The sequence below is a fragment of the Bombina bombina genome, chromosome 3 (genome assembly GCF_027579735.1).
Source record: "Bombina bombina isolate aBomBom1 chromosome 3, aBomBom1.pri, whole genome shotgun sequence".
NCBI classification, from domain to species: Eukaryota; Metazoa; Chordata; class Amphibia; order Anura; family Bombinatoridae; genus Bombina; species Bombina bombina.
Window position 1 is genome coordinate 830028065 of NC_069501.1, and position 18311 is coordinate 830046375.

At 36.9% G+C, this 18311-nt stretch overlaps 1 protein-coding gene across 1 annotated transcript in view; it reads right to left on the minus strand.

Moving 5' to 3' along the window:
* Nucleotides 1–18311, minus strand: part of MYO16 (myosin XVI) — a 944954-nt gene that overhangs the window by 493056 nt on the left and 433587 nt on the right. Inside the window, exon 13 of the mRNA XM_053707787.1 lies at nt 11629–11734. Coding sequence (XP_053563762.1) covers nt 11629–11734 — 106 coding nt within the window. The remainder of the gene's footprint in view (nt 1–11628; nt 11735–18311) is intronic.

The following is an 18311-nucleotide window of genomic DNA, read 5'->3' on the forward strand; positions in this document are numbered from 1 at the left end:
AGAGTTTGGTGGTAGCCGTCAAAACCAGCGTTAGAGGCTCCTAACGCTGGTTTTTACCGCCCGCTGGTATTTCGAGTCAGTCAGGAAAGGGTCTAACGCTCACTTTGCAGCCGCGACTTACGCCATTTGCGTATCCTGTCTTTTCAATGGGATCTTCCTAACGCCGGTATTTAGAGTCTTGGCTGAAGTGAGCGTTAGAAATCTAACGACAAAACTCCAGACGCAGAAGAAAGTCAGTAGTTAAGAGCTTTCTGGGCTAACGCCGGTTTATAAAGCTCTTAACTACTGTGCTCTAAAGTACAATAACACCCATAAACTACCTATGTACCCCTAAACCAAGGCCCCCCCACATCGCCGCCACTCTATTAAACATTTTTAACCCCTAATCTGCCGCTCTGTACACCGCCGCCACCTACGTTATCCCTATGTACCCCTAATCTGCTGCCACTAATACCGCCGACCCCTATATTATATTTATTAACCACTAATCTGCCACCCCAACGTCGCCGCCACCTACCTACACTTATTAACCCCTAATCTGCCGACCAGACCGCACCGCTACTATAATAAATGTATTAACCCCTAATCCGCCTCACTCCCGCCTCAATAACCCTATAATAAATAGTATTAACCCCTAATCTGCCCTCCCTAACATCGCCGACACCTAACTTCAAGCATTAACCCCTAATCTGCCGACCGGAGCTCACCGCTACTCTAATACATTTTTTAACCCCTAAAGCTAATTCTAACCCTAACCCTAACACCACCCTGTTAAATATAATTTTTATCTAACGAAATAAATTAACTCTTATTAAATAAATTATTCCTATTTAAAGCTAAATACTTACCTGTAAAATAAACCCTAATATAGCTACAATATAAATTATAATTATATTGTAGCTATTTTAGGATTAATATTTATTTTACAGGCAACTTTGTATTTATTTTAACCAGGTACAATAGCTATTAAATAGTTAAGAACTATTTAATAGCTACCTAGTTAAAATAATTACAAAATTACCTGTAAAATAAATCCTAACCTAAGTTACAATTAAACCTAACACTACACTATCAATAAATTAATTAAATACCTACAATTATCTACAATTAAACCTAACACTACACTATCAATAAATTAATTAAATACAATACATACAAATAAATACATTTAAATAAACTAACTAAAGTACAAAAAATAAAAAAGAACTAAGTTACAAAAAATAAAAAAATATTTACAAACATAAGAAAAATATTACAACAATTTTAAACTAATTACACCTACTCTAAGCCCCCTAATAAAATAACAAAGACCCCCAAAATAAAAAAATGCCCTACCCTATTCTAAAATTAAAATAGAAAAGCTCTTTTACCTTACCAGCCCTGAAAAGGGCCTTTTGCGGGGCATACCCCAAAGAATTCAGCTCTTTTGCCTGTAAAAAAAAAACATACACTACCCCCCCTCAACATTACAACCCACCACCCACATACCCCTAATCTAACCCAAACCCCCCTTAAATAAACCTAACACTAAGCCCCTGAAGATCTCCCTACCTTGTCTTCACCACGCCGGGTTCACTGATCGATCCAGAAGAGCTCCTCCGATGTCTTGATCCAAGCCCAAGCGGGGGGCTGAAGATGTCCATGATCCGACTGAAGTCTTCATTCAAGCGGGAGCTGAAGAGTTCCATAATCAGGCTGAAGTCTTCATCCAAGTGGGAGCTGAAGAGGTCCATGATCGGGCTGAAGTCTTCTATCAAGCAGCATCTTCAATCTTCTTTCTTCCGGATCCATGTTCATCCCGCCGACGCGGAACATCCATCGTTACCAACGACTTCCCGACGAATGACGGTTCCTTTAAGGGACGTCATCCAAGATGGCGTCCCTCGAATTCCGATTGGCTTATAGGATTCTATCAGCCAATCGGAATTAAGGTAAGAAAATTCTGATTGGCTGATGGAATCAGCCAATCAGAATCAAGTTCAATCCGATTGGCTGATCCGATCAGCCAATCAGATTGAGCTCGCATTCTATTGGCTGATCGGAACAGCCAATAGAATGCGATCTCAATCTGATTGGCTGATCGGATCAGCCAATCGGATTGAACTTGATTCTGATTGGCTGATTCCATCAGCCAATCAGAATTTTCCTACCTTAATTCCGATTGGCTGATAGAATCCTATCAGCCAATCGGAATTCAAGGGACGCCATCTTGGATGATGTCCCTTAAAGGAACCGTCATTCATCAGGAAGTCGTCGGTGAAGATGGATGTTCCGCGTCGGCGGGATGAACATGGATCCGGAAGAAAGAAGATTGAAGATGCTTTATAGAAGACTTCAGCTGGATCATGGACCTCTTCAGCTCCCGCTTGGATGAAGACTTCAGCCGGATCATGGACATCTTCAGCCCCCGCTTGGGCTTGGATCAAGACATCGGAGGCTCTTCTGGATTGATCGGTGAGGTTTATTTAAGGGGGGTTTGGGTTAGATTAGGGGTATGTGGGTGGTGGGTTGTAATGTTGGGGGGGGGTATTGTATGTTTTTTTTACAGGCAAAAGAGCTGAATTCTTTGGGGCATGCCCCGCAAAGGACCCTTTTCAGGGCTGGTAAGGTAAAAGAGCTTTTCTATTTTAATTTTAGAATAGGGTAGGGCATTTTTTTATTTTGGGGGTCTTTCTTATTTTATTAGGGGGCTTAGAGTAGGTGTAATTAGTTTAACGTTGTTGTAATATTTTTCTAATGTTTGTAAATATTATTTTTTTTTTGTAACTTAGTTCTTTTTTATTTTTTGTACTTTAGTTAGTTTATTTCATTGTATTTATTTGTAGGTATTGTATTTAATTAATTTATTGATAGTGTAGTGTTAGGTTTAATTGTAACTTAGGTTAGGATTTATTTTACAGGTAATTTTGTAATTATTTTAACTAGGTAGCTATTAAATAGTTCTTAACTATTTAATAGCTATTGTACCTGGTTAAAATAATTACAAAGTTGCCTGTAAAATAAATATTAATCCTAAAATAGCTACAATATAATTATAATTTATATTGTAGCTATATTAGGGTTTATTTTACAGGAAAGTATTTAGCTTTAAATAGGATTAATTTATTTAATAAGAGTTAATTTATTTAGTTAGATTTAAATTATATTTAACTTAGGGGGGTGTTAGGGTTAGGTTTAGACTTAGCTTTAGGGGTTAATAAATTTATTAGAGTAGCGGTGAGATCCGGTCGGCAGATTAGGGGTTAATTATTGTAGGTAGGTGGAGGCGAAGTTGGGGGCAGCATATTAGGGGTTAATAAATATAATATAGAGGTTGGCGGTGTTAGGGGCAGCAGATTAGGGGTACATAGGGATAACGTAGGTTGCGGCGGTGTACGGAGCGGCAGATTAGGGGTTAATAATAATATGCAGGGGTCAGCGATAGCGGGGGTGGCAGATTAGGGGTTAATAAATATAATATAGGGGTCAGCGGTGTTAGGAGCAGCAGATTAGGGGTAGATAGGGTAACGTAGGTTGCGGCAGTGTCCGGAGCGGCAGATTAGGGGTTAATAATAATATGCAGGGGTCAGCGATAGTGGGGGCGGCAGACTAGGGGTTAATAAATATAACATAGGGGTCGGCGGTGTTAGGGGAAGCAGATTAGGGGTACATAGGGATAACGTAGGTTGCGGCGGTGTACAGAGCAGCAGATTAGGGGTTAATAATAATATGCAGGGGTCAGCGATAGCGGGGGTGGCAGATTAGGGATTAATAAATATAATATTAGGGGAAAATGAAGTCAGTGGACCAGAGCCGCTTTAGATGAGAGGGGAGTGTGGGGGGGGAGTCAGTCAGGGTATTAGTCTGAGGTGAGGTTTGGGTCTCTAGGTATAGTTCAAACAATGTACCTCATAAAACATATTACAAATTTATAGTCCTGTACAGCATAGAAAACAACAGTTGAGAGTAGATATGTTTATAATAGGTAGTCATTAATACGCTTAAATGCTCCATAAAGGGAGATGTATAAGAATTTAGGAGAATAGTGACTTATGAGGTATAGGTAGTAGGTTTATGTGGTGATGGTAGTGACTGGTTCATGCCTGTGAGTAATATACACTGCAGTGTTGACCCATAAAAGGGGCATTATATAATATTATTGCAGAAACTGAAAAAAACCCTATAAATAATTCAAGCATTATATAACCTGGCATCAAGCTAGTTAGGACTGTATGTACCTTATTAATGCAGGTCTAAAATGAGCTGCTGAAGCTGCTATAATATTTTCATTGGTTATAGTTATAAGGATGTTACCCCAATGGAACTCTGATGTTAAGTGCTTAGCAATGAGGTACGTCATAGCCATAATAGCGGCTGAGTATTGTGAGGGTAAGATATATACACTGAACCATGACTAGAAATATGTAGCAGCATGATATAAAAAGTGGGTATTAATATCCAGCGTGTCTATGACCTTAAATGTGTAGTATAAACAATATGGAACCGAGTAGAGAAACAAAGTAAGAGTACTACACTCCATAATACATAGCCAATATCAGATGCCAAGCATAGGGGGAAATGGTTAGAGGATAATTAAAACCAGCTAATAGTACTTTGCAGGTTCTATAAACCTTTTGCACATAGATTGACAGACTGAAATCTGACCACTCATGTATTACAGAATGAGAGTATATAATAAGTGATGCAAATGTCTAGGTTTATAAGTGTAATAATAGGGCCTCTAATATATCTTAGTGAACAAAAGGGTAACATTAAACAAACTGGTTGCCTTTAATAAAAAAAAAAAAAAAAAAAAAAAAAAAAAAAACTGTCTTATCTAGCTCAGTAAAATGGCAATACATATATATCATACAAGTATAATCTTACACAAGACTATGAATTTGATATATAATATATAACCATAAATTAGGTAGATTAAGATATTTTACCCTTACATAACAATGGGGCCTACATTTCCAGTTTAAGTATAATATTTAGATGAACTTGCTAAACACTAACAGTAAGAGTAAACAAGCTTACATATAAAATGCATTAAGGTGGGGTAATTGTGCATGTCTAGTTTAACTAATTAATCTAGCAGTGACAAAATAATGTTATACTTCTACAGGCTTAACATACACCTGAACGTCCGGGAGTTTGCTGGATTCTCATCAGGGATGACCAGCCTGTGAAGTCCTGCAAGTCAATAAAGATCATCAGGAGCTTGGGATAACAGATTTTCGTCGGAGCTCTAACAAGCCCAAGTCCGAGTTGCTGAACTTTTATTTTGACTATATTGCTGAGTCTCTTTCTCCCATGTTGGGATGTTGAGGCTGGAGGGGAAGGTAAACCTAGATAATCTAACATTATTTCTAGCTTAAAGGTAAAGGTCACATATTTTCTTGTATGTGCTGATTTCAAAGACAAACATATCTGATATCTCCTAGGCTGTTGCGATCGGCGGCTTCTACCTTTAGATCTCCTCAGCTCAGAACTTGAAGCCGCCTTGAATAGTAGCTGCTGCTCATCTGGAGGGCACCTTCTCCGGCTTTCCACTGTCAGGTCTAGTAGCTCAGCTATTGTTGGTAGGGGTAAGGGCTTAGGTTGGATAAGTCCGTAATTTTTCTGAATGTCTGCGTAACCCCTGTGTCCATTAATATATCCTTATCGTCAATTGGCCGATGATACACTGCATCAGACCTCCTATCCTTCTTGGGCACTTTTTCTAATTCAGGCTCTATCCATCGTGTGAGCCGCGGAGCCTCAGCAGGTAAAGTGTCTACGAGTGGTTTAGGTTTAGGCTGTAAAACTTCAACACATTTTTCATAGCGCCCATCAAGGCGTGCCGACAAATCATTCAGGAGGAAAACAATGAGCTCAATTCTAGAGGGAGCGTCAGGTTGAATATGTTACGCTCAGATTGTATGTGGGCTCCGGGTATCGTTAAGAGCTTAAGTGTGTTGCATATGAGTTCTGATAATGATAGCAAAGCCAATCAGTTCTACAGAATATGGTCTCCATTTTACCACTATACGAGGTGAGGGAATCTGTACTATACTTGTGTCATTCTGTATGCTCCTTATTATGCTGGTGAGATTGCACGTGGGCCGAAAGATGGCTGCCGTAACATAGTTCTCCTCTCAAGCTTCATGTAAAATTGCAGTGTTTTAGCCCTACAGGGCGATGAGCTGAGGTCAGATCTCGTTGTTGGTAATCCCTGATGTCTGCAGATCCGCCGATGGGTGTATATACAGAACCGAGCGGCCGAAATATTAGGCTAAAGTATAAAGTAATATGGAGCTACAGTAAACTGTGACCGCTCGGTTCCCCAGGATTTATTTTTATTTTACAGGCAAGTTTGTATTTATTTTAACTAGGTAGAATAGTTATTAAATAATTATTAACTATTTAATAACTACCTAGCTAAAATAAATACAAAAGTACCTGTAAAATAAAATAAAACCTTACAATAACACCTAACACTACACTACAATTAAATACATTACATAAATTAAATACAATTAACTAAATTAAATACAATAACGTAAATTAAACTAAATTAGCTAAAGTACAAAAACCCCCACTAAATTACAGAAAATAATAAACAAATTACAGAAATTTAAACTAATCACACCTAAACTAATAGTCCTATCAAAATAAAAAAGCGCCCCAGAATAATAAAAACCCTAGCCTAAACTTAAACTACCAATAGCCCTTAAAAGGGCCTTTTGTGGGGCATTGCCCCAAAGTAATCGGCTCTTTTACCTGTAAAAAAAATACAAACAACCCCTCCAACAGTAAAACCCACCACCCACACAATCAACCCCCCCAAAAAAAAAACTAACTAAAAAAACCTAAGCTCCCCATTGCCCTGAAAAGGGCATTTGGATGGGCATTGCCCTTAAAAGGGCAGTTAGCTCTTTTGCAGCCCAAAGCCCTAACCTAAAAATAAAACCCACCCAATACACCCTTAAAAAAACCTAACACTAACCCCCGGAAGATCGACTTACCGGGAGACGTCTTCATCCAAGCCGGGCAGAAGTGGTCCTTCAGACGGGCAGAAGTCTTCATCCAAGCCAGGCAGAAGTGGTCCTCCAGACGGCAGAAGTCTTCATCCAGACGGCATCTTCTATCTTCATTCATCCGGCGTGGAGCGGTTCCATCTTCAAGACATCCGACGTGGAGCATCCTCTTCAGCCGACGACTACACGACGAAAGAAGGTTCCTTTAAGTGACATCATTCATGATGGCATCCCTTAGATTCCAATTTCATAATAGAATTCTATCAGCCAATCGGAATAAAGGTAGAAAAAATCCTATTGGCTGATGCAATCAGCCAATAGGATTGAACTTCAATCCTATTGGCTGATTAGAACAGCCAATAGAATGCAAGCTCAATTCTATTGGCTGTTCCAATCAGACAATAGGATTGAAGTTCAATCCTATTGGCTGATTGCATCAGCCAATAGGATTTTTTCTACCTTAATTCTGATTGGCTGATAGAATTCTATCAGCCAATCGGAATCTAAGGAACGCCATCTTGGATGACGTCACTTAAAGGAACCTTCATTCGTCGGGTAGTCGTCGACCGAAGAGGATGGTTCGCGTTGGATGTCTTGAAGATGGACCCGCTCTGTGTCGGATGAATGAAGATAGAAGATGCCGTCTGGATGAAGACTTCTGTCGTCTGGAGGACCACTTCTGCCCGGCTTGGATGAAGACTTCTGCCAGTCTGGAGGACCACTTCTGCCCGGCTTGGATGAAGACGTCTCCCGGTAAGTCGATCTTCAGGGGTTAGTGTTAGGTTTTTTTAAGGATGTATTGGGTTGGTATTATTTTTAGGTTAGGGCTTTGGGCTGTATTTTTTTTTTTTTCAGGTAAAAGAGCTGATTACTTTGGGGCAATACCCCGCAAAAGGCCCTTTTAAGGGATATTGGTAGTTTAGTTTAGGCTAGGTTTTTTTTTATTTTGGGGGGCTTTTTTATTTTGATAGGGCTATTAGATTAGGTGTAATTAGTTTAAATTTCTGTAATTTGTTTATTATTTTCTGCAATTTAGTGTTTGGTTTTATTTGTACTTTAGCTAATTTAATTTAGGTTATTGTATTTAATTTAATTAATTGTATTTTATTTAGTACATTTATTTAATTATAGTGTAGTGTTAGGTGTTATTGTAACTTAGGTTAGGTTTTATTTTACTTTACAGTTACTTTTGTATTTACTTTAGCTAGGTAGTTATTAAATAGTTAATAACTATTTAATAACTATTGTACCTAGTTAAAATAAATACAAACTTGCCTGTAAACTAAAAATAAACTCTAAGCTAGCTACAATGTAACTATTAGTTATATTGTAGCTATCTTAGGGTTTATTTTATAGGTAAGTATTTAGTTTTAAATAGGAATAATGTAGTTAATGGTAGGAATTTTATTTATATTTATTTAAATTAGATTTAAGTTAGGGGGTGTTAGGGGTAGACTTAGGTTTAGGGGTTAATAAATTTAATATAGTGGCGGCGACGTTGGGGATGGCAGATTAGGGGTTAATAACATAATGTAGGTGGCGGCGTTGTAGGGGGTTAGATTAGGGGTTAATAAGTATAATGTAGGTGGCGGCAGTGTTGGGGGGGCAGATTAGGGGTTAATAAGTATAATGTAGGTGGCGGCAGTGTAGGGGCAGCAGATCCGGGGTTAATAAGTATAATGTAGGTGGCGGCAGTGTTGGGGGGGCAGATTAGGGGTTAATAAGTATAATGTAGGTGGCGGCAGTGTAGGGGCAGCAGATTAGGGGTTAATAAGTATAATGTAGGTGGCGGCGGTGTAGGGGGTGGCAGATTAGGGGTTAATAAGTATAATGTAGGTGGTGGCAGTGGCTGGGCAGCAGATTAGGGGTGTTTAGACTCGGGGTACATGTTAGGGTGTTAGGTGTAAACGTAACTTTATACTCCCATAGGAATCAATGGGATATCGGGCAGCAGCAAACATGAGCTTTCTCTGCTTTCAGACTCCTATTGATTCCTATGGCATCCGCCGCCTCCAGGGCGGCGGATTGAAAACTAGGTACGCAGGGCCGTAATAGTGCCGAGCGTGCCTGGTAGAAATTTGTTAACTAGCAAAAGTAATCAGATAGTGCCAAATTTGCATTCGAAACATCTGTAATGATGTAAGCATCGATCTGTGTCGGACTTTGACCGGCGAATCGTATGTTACGTCACAAAATTCTACTTTTCCCGGTCTGTAGGGTTTGATAAATAAGGCGAATCAGTCTTGCCACAAATACGCTGCGGAATTCCAGTGTATTTGCGGTTGACGGCTTCATAAATAGGCCCTATAGAATACAATTTTAAACAACTTTCCAATTTACTTATAGTATCTAATTTGCTTCATTCTTTTGGTATTATTTGTTGAAGCAACAGTAAGTCAGCTAAAAGCCAATGACAAGAGGCATATTATGTGCAGCCACCAATCAGCAGCTTCTGAGCTTACCTAGGAAAACATTTTTAACAAAGGATACAAAGATAAAGAAACAAATTAGATAATAGATATCAATTCAAAAGTTTTTTTAGTTTTTTTTTAAACTACATGTTCTATCTGAATCATGAAACAAATTGTTGGTTCTATGTCCCTTTAATGGGACACTGTACTGTAAATATTTTTTTCCCTTAAAGGGACATAAAACCCAAATGTTTTCTTTCATGATTCAGATAGAACATAGAATTTTAAACAACTTTCAATTTTTTTTCTGTTATCAAATTTTCTTTGTTTCCTTGTTATCCTTTGTTGACAATCTGGGATGTAAGCTCATGAGTGTGCCCGTGTCTACAGAACTATATGGCATTAGTTTTGCAACAATGTTATACATTAGGAGGAGCACTAGATGGCCGCACTATTTCCTGTCATGTAGTGCTTCAGGCATGTGCATGCTACCTACCTACGTATCTCTTCAACAAAGAATAACATGAGAAAGAAGCAAATTTGATAATAGAAGTAGATTGGAAACTTTTTTAAATTATATTCTCTATATTTTGTGTTTAATGTCCCTTTAATGTGTTTCCAATAAGTATTAAAAATATTGGAAAATACTCTGTTATGTTTATTCTTATAGTTGAAATAGCTGATTTTGCTCATTGGAACTACCACCTATAATACAAATGTCAGTACTTCATTTTTGGCCTATTTTCCTAAAAAAAGAGTGGTATAAGTTAAGCAGGTCATCTGTTTCTGCAGACGTAGTCCATTTAAATGAGTATGTTCTTGAGATCAATGGATGATGGTTTAATCATCAAAGCCAAAAATAAACTTAAAAGAACATTTTTCCAATGCATTTAACACTCTGCAGATGGTATAACAAGCCATTGGAACAGGGGAAACAAATGTCACAGTAGAGTGTCTCTTTAAGAGCATGCTCTATGCAACAGAGAAATATTTAACTTGATTGTTATATGTTCTTTTTATTTTGCTCTGTGTGAAATTAGCCAGTGAACATGGACAGAGTTAAGCCAGAAACAAGTATGGATGGCTTGTTCTAGCCATGTCATGCTGAAATCCTGATATAATATAGTTTTAGAGAGATCTCTTATATTTGAATGCATTTTGGAATAAAGTATATATATATATATTTATATTTATTATTTGTTGTTTTAATTTTTTTTAAAATCCAGAGAATTATTATGTTTTCTGGAGGTCCAGACACTTCTTGAATTGTTTGTTTAAAATTAAAGTCCACTGCAAAGTGAATTTTAAAATGTAAATGTGACTTATTTATTTATTATATATACCTTTATAACTTTTATGTAAAATTATGGAAGTATTTAGCGTAAGTACAGAAATATTTGTGTTGGTATATTTATCTTTTCCATTGATCACATTTCTATTATTACAATTGCTTAAAGGGACAGTCTACTTCAGATTTTTTTATGTTTAAAAAAGAAAAAAAAGAAAAGATAATCCCTTTATAACTCATTCCCCAGTTTTGCATAACCATTACAGTTATATTAATATACTTTTTTACGTTTGTGATTACCTTGTAGCTAAGCCTCTGCAGACTGCCCCTTTTTTCAGTTCTTTTGACAGACTTACATTTTAGTCAATCAGCGCTGACTCATGAATAAATCCACAAGAGTAAGCACAATGTTATCTATATGGCACATTTGAACTAGCACTGTCTAACTGTCAAAAACTGTCAAAATGTACTTGAGATAAGAGGTTGGCCTTTAAGGGCTTAGAAATTAGCCTATTAATGAGCCTACCTAGGTTTAACTTTCAACAAAGAATACCTAAAGAACAAAGCAGATTTGATGCTAAAAGTAAGGTGGAAAGTTGTTTAAAATTAAATGCCCTATCTGAATAATGAAATTTAAATTTTGACTAGATTATCATTTAAATAAGATTTTATGAATGTCCCCATTTTTGTGTCATAAGAAGAATGCTAAGAAAAAATAAATAGGTTAAGTCCCAATGTATTAGTCAGCCGAAACCATAACCTGCTTTTATACAAGAGTTATGAAACCAACATAAGTGCTACAGTTAAAGAATGTAAACATCTACATATTCTTAAGTTTGTATCTTTTAAAAGCAAATAAAAAAGGCAGAAATACTTGTTTTTCAAGCTAGTTATTCAATTTAAAATAAATGCTAGCAATGACACTTACGTGTTTAATCTTTGAATGTAGTGAATTTTTACTGGAACCGCACCTGAAGGCCAAGTGTTTAACTATGTGCTTACAGGCTTCTGTTTTCCCAGAGCCACTTTCACCACTAAAAGAAATAATAAAATATAAGTTAGCATCATATTATTTATGGTTTCATAAATTGTAGTAAAAATGCACACAAGCACATTATATAGCAAAAAATTATAAAGGTTTCTAGTTAGGTCAAAAAAATCAGCACACTCCAAATTAAATATAAGAAACATTTTATAGGAACACTAAACCACAAGCATTACTAAACATTTTTGTTTCCTTGCTATAGAATAACATTTTGACCAAGTATATATATTTTTAAAATATAGTAACACCATGAATGCTGCAATTGATTTTCAATAGCCAAATCCCACCCACAGATTGCCTCATTTGGAAAAGCCAATCCTGGCTTGGGTCTACAGAAGATAAGGCTAGCCACATACTTTACTCTAGTTTGAACTACATTGTTTTAAAGTTTTTATCTGCTGATGCCAGTTAGGGAAATATATGTAGCAGGGTTAGCTTTGAGAAGACTACATAATTTATTTTAAGTGCTGAGAATTCAAAAATCTATAATTTTAGGAGCTTAATTACATTAAAAGGAGGCAAAATAAATAAAGGTATATTGCAAAGTTGTTTTATTATACACAACTAAAAATTTTATGTTAAAATCTCAAGGTGTACTGTCATTTTAATACATCCTTTAACATTACATTATGACATCACTCAGAAGTATACAGCCCATTATAAATACTAGTTACAAGTATTCAGAGGCAAATTCTCTATACAAAAGACCTGCATTGCAAGTTTGTTTTCCTTAAACCATGAGAAAAAATAACTTGATAATTCCTTTGTTATGAAGAAAATCATTAATATGAATATTACAATACAATTGATTAAGAACCTGCTGCCTTTCTTGGGCATAGAACAAGGAAAGCTCAGAATAGAGGCAAAGTGCTTCATTTCCTCTGTTAATTGGCCACTTAGTAATTTATTTAGCAATTTTTCCATTGTACACAGTAGTAGGAAGCTAGTCTATCATAAGCACATGCTATATGTGTTCAGAAGCAAACTATGCAAAATATCCACACAAAATATATGTGTTTATCCTGAAACTGGGAAAAGAAATGAGTTTTTGATCTCTTTGTTCTATAAGTTTAGCAGAATTCAGTGAGAGCTCCCACTCATCACAACTAAAATACTAAGAATAAATAACTATCGGCTAGATTTAGAGTTTGGCGTTATCCGTCAAAAAACAGCATTAGAGGCTCCTAACGCTGTTTTTGGGCTACCGCCGGTATTTAGAGTCAGTCAGGAAAGGGTCTAACGCTCACTTTGCAGCCGCGACTTATCCATACCGCAGATCCCCCAACGCCATTTGCATATCCTATCTTTTCAATGAGATCTTTCTAACGCTGGTATTTAGAGTCGTGGCTGAAGTGAGCGTTAGAAATCTAACAACAAAACTCCAGCCCGCAGAAAAAAGTCAGTAGTTAAGAGCTTTCTGGGCTAACGCCGGTTTATAAAGCTCTTAACTACTGTGCTGTAAAGTACACTTACACCCATAAACTACCTATGTACCCCCCCACATCGCTGCCACTCTATTAAAAAATTTTAACCCCTAATCTGCCGACCGCACACCGCTGCCACTTACATTATCCCTATGTACCCCTAATCTGCTGCCCCTAACACCGCCGACCCCTATATTATATTTATTAACCCCTAATCTGTCGCCCCCAACGTCGCCTCCACCTACCTACAATTATCAACCCCTAATCTGCCGACCGGACCTCACCGCCACTATAATAAATGTATTAACCCCTAATCCGCCTCACTCCTGCCTCAATAACCCTATAATAAATAGTATTAACCCCTAAAGCTAAGTCTAACCCTAACACTAACACCCCCCTAAGTTAAATATAATTTACATCTAACGAAATAAATTAACTCTTATTAAATAAATTATTCCTATTTAAAGCTAAATACTTACCTGTAAAATAAACCCTAATATAGCTACAATATAAATTATAATTATATTGTAGCTGTTTTAGGATTTATATTTATTTTACAGGCAACTTTTTATTTATTTTAACCAGGTACAATAGCTATTAAATAGTTAAGAACTATTTAATTGCTACCTAGTTAAAATAATTACAAAATTACCTGTAAAATAAATCCTAACCTAAGTTACAATTAAACCTAACACTACACTATCAATAAATAAATTAAATAAAATACCTACAAATAAATAAAATTAAATAAACTAACTAAAGTACAAAAAATAAAAAAAGCTAAGTTACAAAAAATAAAAAATTTATTACAAACATAATAAAAATATTACAACAATTTTAAGCTAATTACACCTACTCTAAGCCCCCTAATAAAATAACAAAGCCCCCCAAAAATAAAAAAATGCCCTACCCTATTCTAAAATTAAAATAGAAAAGCTCTTTTACCTTACCATCCCTTAAAAGGGCCTTTTGCGGGGCATACCCCAAAGAATTCAGCTCTTTTGCCTGTAAAAAAAAACATACAATACCCCCCCAACATTACAACCCACCACCCACATACCCCTAATCTAACCCAAACCCCCCTTAAATAAACCTAACACTAAGCCCCTGAAGATCTTCCTACCTTGTCTTCACAATGCCAGGTATCACCGATCGCTCCAGGCTCCGAAGTCTTCATCCAAGCCCAAGCGGGGGCTGGAGATCCATCATCCAGCTGAAGTCTTCTATCAAGCGGCAGCTGAAGAGGCTCCAAAGTCTTCATGCTATCCGGGCAGAAGAGTAGATCCGGACCGGCAACCATCTTCTTCCAAGCGGTGACAAGCGGCTCCATCTTGAAGACCTCCAGCACGGATCCATCCTCTTCTTCCGACGTCCTAAGTCCGAATGAAGGTTCCTTTAAATGATGTCATCCAAGATGGCGTCCCTCGAATTCCGATTGGCTGATAGGATTCTATCAGCCAATCGGAATTAAGGTAGGGAAAATATGATTGGCTGATTGAATCAGCCAATCAGATTGAGCTCGCATTCTATTGGCTGTTCCGATCAGCCAATAGAATGCAAGCTCAATCTGATTGGATCAGCCAATCGGAGTGAACTTGAATCTGATTGGCTGATTCCATCAGCCAATCAGATTTTTGCTACCTTAATTCCGATTGGCTGATAGAATCCTATCAGCCAATCTGAATTCAAGGGACGCCATCTTAATAATTTATATTGTAGCTATATTAGGGTTTATTTTACAGGTGAGTATTTAGCTTTAAATAGGAATAATTTATTTAATAAGAGTTAATTTATTTCGTTAGATTTAAATTATATTTAACTTAGGGGGGTGTTAGTGTTAGGTTTAGACTTAGCTTTAGGGGTTAATAAATTTATTAGAGTAGCAGCAAGGTCCGGTCAGCAGATTAGGGGTTAATACTTGAAGTTAGGTGTCAGCGATGTTAGGGAGGGCAGATTAGGTGTTCATACTATTTATTATAGGGTTAGTGAGGCGGATTAGGGGTTAATACATTTATTATAGTAGCGGTGAGGTCCGGTCGGCAGATTAGGGGTTAATTATTGTAGGTAGCTGGCGGCGACGTTGTGGGGGGCAGATTGGGGGTTAATAAATATAATATAGGGGTCGGCGGTGTTATGGGCAGCAGATTAGGGGTACATAGGTATAATGTAGGTTGTGGCGGTGTACGGAGCGGCAGATTAGGGGTTAATAATAATATGCAGGGGTCAGCGATAGCGGGGACGGCAGATTAGGGGTTAATAAGTGTAAGGTTAGGGGTGTTTAGACTCGGGGTACATGTTAGGGTGTTAGGTGCAGACTTAGGAAGTGTTTCCCCATAGGAAACAATGGGGCTGCGTTAGGAGCTGAACGCTGCTTTTTTGCAGGTGTTAGGGTTTTTTTCAGCTCAAAATGCCCCATTGTTTTCTATGGGGGAATCGCGCATGAGCACGTTTTTGAAGTTGGCCGCGTCCGTAAGCACTGCTGGAGTTGCAGTGGCAGTAAATTATGCTCTACGCTCCTTTTTTGGAGCCTAACGCAGCCATTCTGTGAACTCTAAATACCAGCGGTATTTAAAAGGTGAGGGGAAAAAAAAGCATGCGTTAGCTACGCAGGTCGTTACCGACACAACCCTAAATCTAGGCGTATATAAATAAATAAGAATAAACTAAAAGCACTCACTGCCTTGAACCCTTTGATATTTTATCAAGGTGCTCCATCTTTTACATGATCTAGCAACTTAAAAATCTTTTATTTTCTGTCTTTTTTACTTTTGCTCATTATGTCTATTCAACTTCTACATTTCTTTAAACATTTGAGGTTTTATTAGCATGGAAAATAATATTATAGACACTGTTTCTTATAAATAAAGTTTTGTGGTCTTAAAAGTCCGTTCGGCTTATTTGTACCCTCAAAGTCTTGTTTAAGTCAGACCTGTATAAAAACTATGCATCAACCAGATCTTAATAATAAATATAAATGCTGATTATGAGGTAAGACAAGAAAATAACTACCAAATTCAGTGAGTGGGTATTTGCTGCAGTGTTGTCTAAAATGCATATTCTCTTCATAAAAAAATAATAATCAGTTAACCAATTTATTTAACATTTTCTAAATTTCTATTGATCTGAATAACAAAGAAAAATGCTAAATGTCTACTAAATGTTATAATCCAAAAGAGGAGTGAACATTTTATTATCAGCATTTAATATAAACACACACACAATAAACAATGATACCTTGTATATTATATGCTTTCTTATGCAGATGTAGAAAATTATTGTTATTTATGTTCCTTCAATAGTACCAATGTGAACACAAAATCAAATCATAATTTGTATCAATAGCTAAAATGTATTCAGTCAGAAATAAGAACATTTTTATCTTTCATATTTACATATTTATAAGGATGCAATACTAATGTATCCAGTTAGTATATGTCCTTTAAACATATCTTGTATGTAAAGAAACTATATATTTATTTAGCAGAAACTAGCAACCAATAACTATATATTTTCCACATATAAGCTTAATTAAAATTATTTGAATAGTTCTTATTGTTCAAATTGTATAAAAACATAAACTGTAGTACAAACTGAACTGTTAATAAAGCTAAACTAGCTTTTGGTTGAAATATTTATTTATTCAATCACATCAAGAAAAAGTAAACAGGTAAAATTAGGAATACAGGGTTAAAAAAGTACATATCACGGAATGTAACAATCCTTACAATCTTTAAACCTTCGCAGGCCTCCATGACAAAGTCCCTTCATGTTATTTACCCATAGCAGTTACTTTCCCATCATCTCTTCCATGTAATTACAATATACTTTTGTGACTTTTATTTTGTATTAAAAACAAATTCTATAACCAATAAAACAATTTAAAACAACTGTGTGGTCCTTTTTTGTGGTTGTCTACATTAGATTCTGACTGAAGCTAAATAGATATATCTCGGGGTAAGGTTGGGGTATAACTGTATTCTTCCCATTCCTACTCAATCATAAATTCGTAAGAAGTGCCCGCTATATACTATAATCCTGTGTCTAATGCTCTTGTCTCTCCCCATTCTGCATTATCCATTAATACCAAATCTTAGCAAACTGTTCTCTAGTCCCCTGTATTGTGGCTGCGGTATCTGACATGTTGTAAATGTATTTTATTTTATCTAACACTTCCTGCCACTCTGGGGCACCCACCTTCCAATGTCTGGCAATACAAATTCTAGTTGCTGTACAAAGGGTTTTGATAAATATGTTAATTGCCCTATTAAAGGGGGTAAGCTTCTGATTCAGAAGAGCATGAGAAGTGTTCAGTAAAATAGGTTTTTGTAGTACCCTACCCAGTAATCTCTGTAACTGTTCCCAGACAACCTTAACCTTAGGGCAGTCCCACCACATGTGCAAGTATGTTCCTGTCTGTCCGCATCCTCTATAACAAAGTTTTATACCCTCCCCAGAGAAATGTGCTGTTCTCTCTGGGGAAAAGTACCATCTATAAACCGTTTTAATACAGTTCTATTTTAAATCCCATCATACCCCTACCTGAGTCATATGAAATTTGAATCCATTCGTCTTTTGATAGGTCCCTTCTCCATTTATCTATTAGTGATGGGTTATCAATAGATTTCACTTCCTGTAGGGCCAAATATAGCAAAGAGATCATCTTGTTTTGCCTCGTAGAGACACACATGCACTCTAATGTAGTGTATGGTTGTGTTGGCCAGGGAGAACAGTATTTATTTATAGCTGAAGAAATCTGGAGATATAAAAACCATTGTAACTTCAATGGTTGAATTATATCTTGTATCTTCATGTAAGATTGAATCCTACCCCCTTCCAAAAAGTCAGCCACTCTATATAGCCCCTAATTGTAGGTGTAAATCTGGGTGTAGAAGCAATTTGAGTGGTATTGCTCGTGATCTTGAATTAATTAGTGACATAGCCCCCATGAGGGTTTTCCTCATCTTTATTGTCTCAGTGGTGACAATTGAGCTATAACAGCGATGGTCTTGCAAATGCAAGGAGTCCCATAATATTTCTGCAGCGTTTTCACATCCCCTCATATCAGCTTCTATTCAGATCCAGAGGATATTTTGATTGTTTTTGCTTAACAGGGATGCCTAAAATATTCTAGCTGCTTGATAG